Source organism: Rhinolophus sinicus, chromosome 6 (assembly GCF_057876585.1).
Source record: "Rhinolophus sinicus isolate RSI-liver-muscle chromosome 6, RSI-T2T, whole genome shotgun sequence".
NCBI lineage: Eukaryota > Metazoa > Chordata > Mammalia > Chiroptera > Rhinolophidae > Rhinolophus > Rhinolophus sinicus.
The window spans coordinates 58,751,942-58,764,158 of NC_142506.1; the positions used below are offsets into that span (position 1 = coordinate 58,751,942).

At 42.3% G+C, this 12,217-nt stretch overlaps 1 protein-coding gene across 2 annotated transcripts in view; it reads right to left on the reverse strand.

The window, feature by feature from the left end:
- The window catches only part of MARK1 (microtubule affinity regulating kinase 1), an 88,863-nt gene extending 82,740 nt beyond the window's left edge, over nucleotides 1-6,123 (reverse strand). For both annotated transcript variants that reach the window (XM_074317006.2, XM_074317007.2), the window contains exon 1: nucleotides 5,597-6,123. In XM_074317006.2, the coding sequence (XP_074173107.2) occupies nucleotides 5,597-5,647 (51 nt within the window). In that variant the 5' untranslated portion in view covers nucleotides 5,648-6,123. The remainder of the gene's footprint in view (nucleotides 1-5,596) is intronic.
- Between the last annotated feature and the right edge of the window lie 6,094 nt (nucleotides 6,124-12,217).

Consider the following 12,217-nt stretch of genomic DNA (forward strand, 5'->3'; position numbering starts at 1 on the left):
AAAGAACCAAAAAGCTGGAGGCCTCACAATTTCTGACTTCAAAACACATTACGAAGGTAAAGTAATCAAAACAATATGATACTGACATAAAGACCAGACATAGACCAACGGAATAGAATCCAGAGCACCGAAATTAACCTATGCATGCACATATGGTCAACTGATCTTTGACAAGAGTGCCAAGAATATACAAGGGGGAATGACAGTCTTTTCAACAAATGGTGCGGGAAAACCTAGATATCCAGAAACTGGACCTCTCTCTTATACACAAAAATCAACTCAAAATGGATGAAAAACTTAAATGTAATACCAGAAACTATACAACTCCTAGAAGAAAACACAGGGAAAAAATTTTATTATGTTGTCCTTGGAAATGATTTTATGGACACCAAAACCAAAGGCAGCCAAGGCAAAAATAGGTGGGACTACATCAAACTAAAAAACTTCTGCACATGCTAATACAGAATAATATCGAATGTCCACTATAATTGAAAATTAATTAATTTTTTAAAAAGCTCTGTACAGCAAAGGAAATAACTAATAGGGTGAAAAGGCAACCTGTGTATGAAGAAAATATCTGCAAACCATATACCTGAATAGTTAATATGTAAAATATGTAATTCCTACAATTCAACAGCAGACAACAAAACCTGATTTTTATAAAAGGACAAAGGACTTGAACAGACGCTTCTCTAAAGAAGTTGTATAAGTGGCCAATAGACATATGAACATCACTAATATCAGGGAAATGCAGAACCACAATGAGATATCATTTCACACCTCTTAGGATGGCCATTATCAAAAAACAAAACAAAACAAAACAGACAACAACAAATGTTGGTGAGGATGTGGAGAAATTGGATCAATGGTGCAGTGTTAGTGGGAAGGAAGGTAAGCTGGTACGGCCGTATGGAAAACAGTATGGAGTTCCTCAAAAAGTTAAAAATAGACCCAGCCATCCCACTTCTAGGTATTTATTGAAAAAAACAGAAATCAAGATTTCAAAGAGGTATTTGCACTCCATGTTCACTGCAGCATTATTCACAACAGCCAAAAAAGGAAAACGACTCCAATGTCCCACAGCAGGTGAACGGGTGAAGAAAATCTGCTATACACACATTCAATGGCATATGTCTTCTACCATAAAAAAATAAGGAATTCTGGTATATGCTACATGAATGCATCTTGAGGACATTATGCTAAGTGAAATTAGCCAGCCATAGAATGACTAATACGGCGTGATTCCTCTAAAACAAAGTACTAAAGTCATCAAACTTATAGAAGCAGGAAGTTAGAACTGTGGTTGCCAGGGGCTGGGGAGAAAGAAAAATGGAACTTGTAGTTCAGTTCAACGGGCATAAAGCTTCAGTCACGCAAGACGACAAAGTTCTAGAGATCTGATGTAAACATCGTGCCGACCATTCACAGTACTGTACTGTACACTTAGAAATCTGGTAAGAGCACAGATCTCATGTTATATGCTTTTTTACCACATAAAAAACAAATTCAACAGAGGGGTTAACAGTGATTTAAATGCAGCCAAAGAGATTTAGCTAACTGAAACAGATCTAAACGTATTATATGCAGTAACAGTACTGTGGATTTTACTATAGATTGTAAGGCAGAGAAACAATAAAACAGGGGAAAAATGAATAAGAGTTCAATTAATACATAGGGAGGATAGACTAAGAAATTTTAGCGTATCTAATCGGAGCACTAGAGATAAGAGAGGTAAGACAATATTCAAAGATATAATAGTTGCCACATTTCCAAAATTAATGGAAGATATAAATCCACAGAGTTTAGATCTAAATAAATCATACAGCTCATAGAACAGGAGGCAACGAACTCATGGGAAAAAATGTATGAGAAGTTAAGACATATGGAAGAGTTAAGGTCTAACATGATCTAATCAGAATCCCAAAATGAAACTCTAAAGAGACCAACAGCCAGGCACCAATGTGTTTTGATGACAAATGAAAAATTCAAACAGGGAAAGTTACAGCACTGATCTCTTGTATATTATTCCTAGTCACTGGGCTGACCACTGGCAAATACAGAACAAAGAAGCCAAATAAATCAGCAATTAGAACGCAGCGTGACAGGTACTGTGACGTGAGGCTGCACAGGGCACTGAACAAACCCAAGGGTAGTAGTTATTAACCATGATTCCCAGAGGACAAACTACTGATGGCCACCTCAGTGACGTCCATTACTTGTTACAGTCATCACAGTGAGTTTGTTACAGTCATCACAGTGAGTTTCACGTCTACGAAAAGAATCACCAGCAAGAGTTTTGTTAGTATTAGAAGTTTCAAAATAACTTGAACCAAGATCCATTTTAAAACAACCCCGAAAGGAAGCAAATCGATTTTTTTTCATACTCATCAAAATTTCATCACAGAAAGCCAGTCTGGACATTTTAGATCCATAAAAATTAGCATCATCGGAGGTTTTCCAAAACATGAAAAAAACTTTTTTCTTGCTTCATTTAAAAGCGCATGAGAATAAGGGTAATATATCTGATCTATATCCATACTGGAATTATCCAACTATCATCTAACAGAAGGAAGCACTATTTCAAATATCCATTCTTTTTCTGGACTTACTCTTCACAACCTAAAATCAAAACCTTTTTGCATAAATTTAATTATATCATTTGCAACATGGCTTTTCTACTTCACTATGAAGTGTTTGTTGCTTTTAAAGTGAATCATTGGTTGTTCTGTTGTATTTAGCTATTTGAGGCCTGTTCATAATGCACACACAATAACGCATATCGAAGAAAATACTTCTGAAAAAGTACACACAGTATGTTCTCAAAGAAATCAATTCTTTCTCACTCTACTATGTACAGTAGTGGTATATCAGAGACCAGCACTGTAACATCCCTCTTTTGAATTTTTAAATTTATCCTCAACATTTGTTAGTGACATGGAGAAGGGCACATATTATGAGACAAAATCCAAATACGTTCCTGTATGACTAAACAAATTTGCATATAAACTATAAATGATGTCAATAAAATACCAAGATGGTTTTTTAAATTACCACATTTATTTTAATTCACACTCATACGAATGTAACTTTTCACAACCATTTTTTAACTGGAAACGACCGCAAACAAATGTACATTTTGACTGCAATACTGGCATTAATCTATTAGCTAACAAGCAGGTATGTTACTTTATTTCATTAATGAGAGGTAAGTAAGACCAGATAATGACATTTACTACCAACCAGAGAATAAAGAGAGACAGACCAATTGGTGATTTAAATAACCATCACCGACGGTCCCTTCGCTCAATACCTATAGCACTTATAAACCAACTTAGCCCTATTTACATAGTGTTTCCTACTGTACACTGTTTGTTTGGGATTATATGTATTTACCTTTTCTGTAAGCTTCTTGAGGGGAGAGGCCTTGTCTTAAATACTACTTTTGTATCCCATCCAGCTCAAAAACCAAGCTAAGTGTATACTTTTATTGATAAATTAACAGCTGTAGTATAATAAATATTTTCCACAACAATTAGGAAAAAATCAGGATGTGAGTAAAGTTAATTATAGGTATAGTTACATACAACATAAGGGCAACAAGGGACAGGACCACAAAAGTCTTGTTCAGAAATAACATGTTCAGAAATTGAGCAAACACCTTTTATACAGCATAATCATTTTCAGAAGGTACAACAAAATTTATCACATGATTATTGCTCAGCTTAAATATGCTTTTTTGTCTTACATATGATGCTGCATTTTACACTATTCCTTGCTGCATATTTCTATAATGCTATCTCATGTCTGAATAAAGTACCTAATTCATATAAGCATGGAAAGAGCTATACATACTATTCAAAATGCAAAACAAAATAAAAGCAATGTATTTTTCCACCCTTCCAAGGTTAATTAACACACACAGTGTTTTGCTGATAAAAACGAAGGTCTTACTTTTCATTCACACTGAAATGACACACTGAATGACAGGAGTCTTTTTAGAGTTCCTGTAGGAAAAATTCTGCACCAACTTGGCTTTAAAATCAACTTTAATCGGAATGTTCACCTTTTTCCCTGACCTTCTTCAATCTCTCAATCAAAGTTATATATCAATTATGTTTTTTAAGACAACAGTTACGATGCAAATTAAGTGATAATGTATGATATCAGCAGACTTACATTATCTTTACCATTTCAGTAATGGTACCACACTAGAGAGGACAAAAGCACACCCTGACATATCTTCCTAGGTCTTCTAACAATAGCCTCTTCCTAGAATTTCTTCTCCCTTTATATAATTATATTAAGTCACTGCGCTCCACTACTCCCTAAGATCAAATAATCTGTTCACACTTCCCTCCAAGGTGAGTTTGTGTGTCTTCTCCCTCCTACCTTTTGTCTAAGAACGCCAAAGGACTTCATTATTTTATTTTACCAACCCTATGAAGGCACCGGTACAGCAAGAGCTGGAGAGTCCAGGAGTTAACTAGACCACTAGAGAAGACAGCGACCAAAACTTGTCACCCCCGCAAGCTCCTTAAAAGAAGTCTGAAAATCAGCCAAGACCGTATTTACAGGTCATGAGAGTTTTTGTTGTTGTTTTTAAAAAACCTTTTTTCACAAAAGAAAACACACACACACTTGTACTTTTCAGAAGGTGGAAATACACACACTTGTACTTTTCCGAAGGTGGAAATACACACACTTGTACTTTTCACAAGGTGGAAATACAACTGACCTTGTTCCCTTGGTTTTCAAGAGTTTAAACACCAGGGACGTCTGCATCTAGATAAAAACTCTTGAGGGCAAGTTGATCAAAAACACAGAAAATCGTTCCTTCAAAGACATGCACCTTGTGACGCTCCAAGGAGGAGGAGAGATAAAGGAAAACCTGCCCTGATTTATTATCACTGACTTGAGGAAGAGAAGGCAAGCCCTTGGCTTCCTTGGGCTTTTAAACATTTTGCTGTAACCCCAGGGCCCCAGAAGAAGCTGTTGGTGAAATTCTTCTCCTCATCACTACTGAAGAGTATCACAGCACTGCAAACTCCTGTGCACAAACACACATCCATCTCTACTACCATTCTCGTCCCTTCCAGCCTGACCTTCCCTCTCGGTGCCCACGACCCCAAATGTGGACACAATGCCACAAAAAGCAAAGTCATGGGGCAATGCGGAGGGGAGGGGGTGTGCAAAGGATTGAAAGAGACAGAAAAGCAAAGAAATAGTCAGCGGGCTCGTCTGCGATCCGAAAGCCGGCTTTCGGGTGGGGATGCGGAATGCCGAGGAGCAGTCAAGCAAGCCGGGATGCCCACTGTGCCATCGCCCGCCTCTGTGCCCTCCATCACCCTGTCCTCTCCGGGAGGACCCCTCCGAGCAGAGGGCGCCACATACCGCCCGCCACCCTCGCCCTGGAGGGGAAAGAAGCGGAATGGGATGGGGTGAAGAACGGGCTGAGCAGCGGGCGAAGGTCAGGCGGGCTCCAGGCGGAGACCCTGCCGCGCGCGGGTGTCCCAGCGGGGACCGGGGCGGCGGGGGCAGCGGGGGTCGGAGGAGGGTCTCGCCCCGGCCGCTCCGGGGGGCGGCTCCGGCTACTCACATTCTCCGTGTCCCGCTCGTTCACCGTCGGCAATGGCGTCCGGGCCGACATTTTGTGCGGGCGGCGGGGTCGGGCCGGGGTCTCGCCGGCCGGGCTGAGGTGCGGGCTCCGGGGATCGGAGGAACGGGGTGGCCGAGGCCGGGCCGAGCGCTCCCACAGGCCGCGAGGAGGTGCAACAAGCGGCCCCGGCGCGGAGAGGGGAAGAGGCCGCGGAGGAAGGGGAGGGGGACCGCTGCCCGCGGCGGCGCCGGGGACGCGGGCGGCAGCGAGGGAGGGCTCCGGGCGAGGGCGGTTGCCGGCGCGGGCCGGGCGGCGCCGCGGGGTGGAGGAGCCGGGGGCGGCGTCCGGGACCCGCTAGGCTCCCGGGGCCGTGGCTGAAGGTGAACTCGCGCCTCCAATCACGGCCCGGCGAGCGCGGCCCTGACAGCGCCCCCCGCCCCGCCTCAGGTGAGCGGCGCTCGCGGGCCCAGCCGCAGCCACGCGCGCGGGGCCCAGCGGCGGCGGCGCCCGGTCCCCGGCGCCCCGTCCCGGCTCGGTCCGCGCGCTCGCCCCCGCCGCTCAGCCGGGAGGAGCGGCGGGCGCGGCACGCAGCGCCCAGAGGCACTTGGCGGCGGCCGGCGGGTGGGCGGGCGCCAACCGCGGGGCCTCTCCATTCATTCCCTCATTAGGGATGCGGGGCCGCCTCCTCCTCCCTCCCGCTCTTGCTCGCGCTCCCGTCCCTGTTTATTTTTGTCCGGCGCCCCACCCGCGGAGTACGGTCGTCTAGGAGCCTCGGGTGCTTTTGCTTTTTCTCGGTGTTTGGGTTTTGCCGGCTGGAGGTGGGAGGGCGCTGATGCAACGAAGCGGCCCTTGTATTGTCCGTTTCGTTAGGAAGCACTGGGTGCGATCCGACACTGGGTCCTGCGCCGCCGATTTGCTACCCTGGGACGTCTCGCGTTCTTCAGTTCTCCTCCTCCGCCCCGGTCGCCAAGCTTTCTCAATTCCTGCCCTTCCTGGAGCCCTCTCTCAGTCCCCTCCTGCAGGGAAACCTTGGGGTCAGGGTCACCCTAATAGTTGGGCAAACGGCACAAAAGCCCCGAGACGCGCCAGCAGGGGGCTCAGGACTGGCAGCTAGCCCCGGTGCTCCGGGCGGCGAGGCCTCTTGGCAATGGGGCCCATGAAAGAGGTCGCCCAGCGCCCACCGCAGCACCCCGGAGTGGATGAGACCCGGGAGTGACAACGTCTACCCTGGCTGATCGTCACTTCCTGGGACACAAGGAAGCGTCACTTAAGCGAGCTCGTTTAGGGAGGGAGAAGAGCAGTCTCTGATCTTGGCCCTGTCCTACCTCCTCCAGGTGGCTTTTTCACCCTTCCACCCACCTGCCACTTCTCACATCCTGCGGACATCCCTAAATAAGGGGCCCATTAGCCTCTTAGAAAGCAGTGCTGCTGCTTACTATCTTATTCGAGAGCTTGCATTTTGTGCACTCAGCCTCGAGGACAAAAGCCTTACCATCTCTCTGTTCCTCTTACCAAGATTTCTTTTTCACTTCCTTTCACGCGTGGGCAGGAAGATAAAAGGAGCAACGATGGAAGGTTATAGATCCAATTTTTGAGTCACTTCCATAAGCCTCCAATGGGAATCTCAAGATGCTGGGCAATTCCTCCTCTCACCTGAAGTTCATACACTGGAAAAAAGAGCCCCTGCACCAGATGGTTTTCATCCTGATTCATTAGAGGTAGTTTCCGGAAAGTTAACACTTGACCCTTACAACATGTTCCCAAAGACCTAAAAATAGCAAATACAGAGATCCTCAGAAAAAAATTCTCACCCAGTGTGTCTTCATTTCTAGAACACCATCTATGTATTTGTTTCTTTAGCATTTTATCTTGCAAACACTTGCCAGTTTCACAAAGCAAATGAAAATCACAAGATCCCTTTGGTGTTGCCGAACCGAATTCAGGCTTTGGAACTGCACAGCTGCATCCTGAATTACAGTGTGCAGCCTGGAATGCCAACTTGTACAGTCTCTCTGTGGACATCCTGAATCACCAAGGTGCGCGGAAGTTGCCAGGGCAGAAGCTTGCACTTTTCTGTTCAGCCAGAGCCAGGGCTGCCTACAGGGGCTGCTAACGCAGGGTCAGCGCCACCACCGACCGTCACACTCCAGTGTCTTGCGTTACAATAGTGCTCGTGTTAACCTGGGAATAAACAAGTATCTGTGAAAAGGTGTTCAACCCCTTTGGACTATCAATCATTTGCTTTTCAGTGCCCACTCACATATCATCCTATAGGCCTTTAACCCTTGTGTTGACAAAGACAATCATATTTCCATTTTACAAAATCCCCTCAACTGACTTATTACACCAAGTTAATATTGTACAGAAGAGGGTAACTGGGCTATGGGTATTGTTAATCTTGCACCAGTCACAAAACCTACAGGTTCACCCCATAAGGCTCATCATACCTGAAAGGTATAACAGCTAATTAGAGACCGAGCTCAAAGGAGAGCCCAAGATTCGAGCACAGTGGCTTGCTTCCAAGACTCTAGAGTGTACATTAAAAATCATGGGCACATCCCTTAGCTATATTTGCTCCACCATGTTCACATATTGACACTAAACTGAAAATTGCGTAACAATAGTAAGGGATACTTACCTTTTTAATTCTATTAAATGTATTGGGGTGACATTGGTTAATAAAATTATATAGGTTTCAAGTGTGCAGTTCTATCATACATCATCCATATTGCATTATGTGTTCACCACCCAAAGTCAAATCTCCTTCTGTCATCATATATTTGACTCCCTTTACCCTTTTCTATCTCCCCCCACTCCCCTTGAGATACTTATTTTTTTTAAATCAACCCATAAATACAGTTTTGTAACAGTGGAGCTAAATTCAAAGGGAGTCTTCATTGGGTGGGTACCTCTCAAGTGCATAATTCTGGTTAACAAAATAGACTAGAAACAACTCTGTTCAAAAAATGGCATTCAAATAATACATGCCTACCATTTTAGGCTTGTTATATAATGAAAATTCACACGGCATAGGTTATAAAAAGTCATTATGTTGGTTAAAAGGAGTGTGTACCCCTACGTAAGCTCTTACCCCCTTTAAATGGCATGAGGCACTGTTGTGATTAAATCAAAATGTTTAGCCATAGCCTTAATAAAGAATGTTCATGAGCAAAATATTCTGGTGTCACTATATATAGCTTCTTGTGCCTGTGACTACAAAAAAATGACCAAAAGAATATTTTAAGGCTTTGAGTAATTTTCTTTAGGATTATTAACCAAATGTGGCATGTTTAATTTAGAGGTTTCTAACTTAAGGTATTAGGGTAAGAAAGGCTTCAGAAAGAAATTGAAGTACTGAGAAAACAAAAGAAAAATAAGATCTACAGGTGCCAAACCCACGCTGAAATGTGCTAAAAGAGCATTGCCCACCAGCAGCCTTATGGAGAAGAATTCTCTAGAACTATACTGTCCTATACACTACATATGAACTACATGTGGCTGTTGAGCTCTTGACATGTTACTAGTGTGACTAAGAGACTGAATTTTTTATTTGATTTCATTTAAAATAATTTATAAACTGATATTCAGTTATTCAAAAATTTTAAATTATGTTGGAAAAGAACTTTGGTACATGAACCTACCTTCTCAACTATAAATATTCTGAATTATAAAAGCAGATCAAGTATTTCTGATGAAACATTTGTCATCTGAATTGAGACATGCTGTTATAAAATGTACACCAGAATTTTAAAGACTTAGTAGGAAAGAAGAGTGTAAAATATCTCTTTAATAAATATTACATTGATTATATATTGAAATGCTAATATTTTGACATGTTAGGTTAAATGAAATATTCAAGTAATTTCAACTGTTTCTTTTTACTTTTCCAAATGCGGATATACTGACAGATATAAAATTACATATGTGACTTAAATGATATCTATTGCACAGCACTTCTCTATAAGGTAACAATTGAGAATAAAGAGGTTTAGTTGCTGAGGAATCAAAGACCTTGATTAGAAGCTATTAATACTTCATCCTCTGACTCAACATTTATTGAGTACCGCTCTACCACATGCCAAGCACTGTAGTTTTCAAAGGAAATATTCTTTACCTGATAGTTACCAGCAGTTAGCAGGATAATTTTCTTTTTTACAGAGCTAAATGCAAACCATGGTGAATTCACACAAATGAGTGTCAACAGATAGCACTCATTTGTAAACAGAATTTCTCAAATGTGACAGGTTCAGCGGAGTTCATCATAAACTCATAAAACTGAACACTTCTTATAACTCAAGCTGGTGCTTTAAGTGTACTAAATGTCTGATAGACTTGGCCAGTCAGTAACTATTTCTTTTCTTTCTTTTTTTTTTTAATTAAAGTTTATTGGGGTGACAATTGTTAGTAAAGTTAGTAAAGATTTCAGGTGTACAATTCTGTAATACATCATCTATATATCACATTGTGTGTTCACCACCCAGAGTCAGTTCTCTTTCTATCACCATATATTTGATCCCAGCAACTGTTTCTTGAGGGCATACTTTGTTTCAGTAGGATACAAGGCTATCTGCAAGCTTTTATTTAACCCACACAAGAAAACTACAAGATGGGCCGTTCTGTAAGGTAACAAAGAGTTGTCCCCTCTGAAGAGAAGCGTGATTAATGGCCATCAGGAAAAGAACAATCTGTTGTTTTTGTAACATAAACTGGGTTCCAGTTGCTCTCTGGTGGTTAAGAAGGTAAATTTTTTTGCATATCAACAGTCACTACCTAAAATGTAGAATTACTGAAATGGCAAAGGGTCTCAAGAGAAAAGATATATTTTATCTTAAAGACTGGAGTAAGGCTGTTGCCTCTTACATTGTATATGTGATCCTAGGACTAAAAAGCTTTGTGCTGATACACACTGCACTTGTCTTCATAGCTTTGTAGCTGTCAGTGTCAGCCCAGAAGTCAGCTCAGTGGGGTTGTTCAGGTGGGGTTACCCCGCACCTCACAAACACAATCTATGTCTAAGTGACATGTAATCTCCTCCCGCTGTCCTCAAGCTCCCTAGACTCAGCGATGTCACCCTGTTTGGAATCCCCCAGTCACACCACCCGGCTGACTCCTCTGCGCCATTGTGTTATCCGTTCTCTCTTCCTGGAGTATCCTCCCCTCCTCTCTGCCTGATGGACTCAGAGCTGGTCTTTCGAAAGCTTCTCTTGGAAAGCCTCCCTGACACCCCTATGCCTCCCCGACACCCTTACAGAGTTAATTCGTCACTGTGGGCACCACCTCCGCACCCTGGACATTCTTTTGCTGTGGCTCTCCTGGCTCTGTGTAACTGGCTGGTCACCTGCCCAACTGAGAGCTGGCTCAAGGAAGGGAACATGTCTTATTAATATTTAACCCTTTTTGCCCAGAACCTAACGCCGTGCCTAGCAATTAGTAGATATCCACAATTTCCTAAATGACCTTCATTGACTTGTCCCATGTAAATCTTCCTGCACCTCCACATTCTTTTGAATTTCTAAGAAGCATCATATGGGAATTAAATATATATTATAGAAACATCATTAAAGTTTGCAATAGGGACTATAGAAGTAGATGAGAGTTCATTTGGGATTCCAAACACCTTCCCAATAAATGTCATTGATGGGGTAGCAAAGTGACCCTGTTCTGTTTCCTATAGAGTAGTTGCATAACAGTGCTGCTAAATTTTACTGCTCTGTGATTTTATGGTGATCAGTCATTTTTGTCCACACATAGGAGTTGCTCATCACTGATATTTCATAAAACTGTCTTTTAAATGGGCATCTCCATATACCAAGGTATACTGCCAGCAAGTACTTCCTTGGTCAGGAGGAAGTGCTTCAAAGGTCGGATGAAAAACTAAAAGTGCAATGATGTGATGATGGAGTGCTGAAATCAACAGCTGGCAGATCTGCCATGGGGGAGTCATCAGGAATTGGGTGGCTCTCCCCAAGCAAAAGATTTTCAGCAGACTGAGTGTCACAGCATCACTTGTCAGTGCAAATCGGGACAGCAAAACAAAGGGCAAAATATGTGGAAGTGACTATTGGTAGTATTACACACTGGTCTTTGGCAACATGGAAAACATGCAGGTGAAAATCAGCATCAATAGCTTCATCTTCAAACAAAGGGACATTGGTTACGTAAGACTCATATAGTATGAATACACCCATATTATTGTTCCTTCCGAACTGCGTTCTGGGAATGTCACATAGAAAGCAAAACAATCCTTTGAAAGTCTTATGGTAGCCATTCCACAGTAAGAGTTTAGTTTCTTTCACTTGGCATTTGCACTACAAATTGAACATAATGCAATTCAATACCCTTTTAAACAACCTTGTAATTTGATTACCTGATTTCATGGACGGCATTCTGGGTGAACTGTTCCTTTATATTTTTATACTAATTTTGTTAGTATAAAAATATCAGTTTTGTAGTTTCTATCCATAAACTCCATTTAATTTATTCAATCCCTTCCAATTGTTTTTTTCTATGTTAAATGTTACATTACTTGCATTTTGATGATTTTCTTTCTTTGCTACATAAATATTGACACCATTCGTTACTTTGTTATTCATTCATTCATTCATTTGAAAACATTGAGCC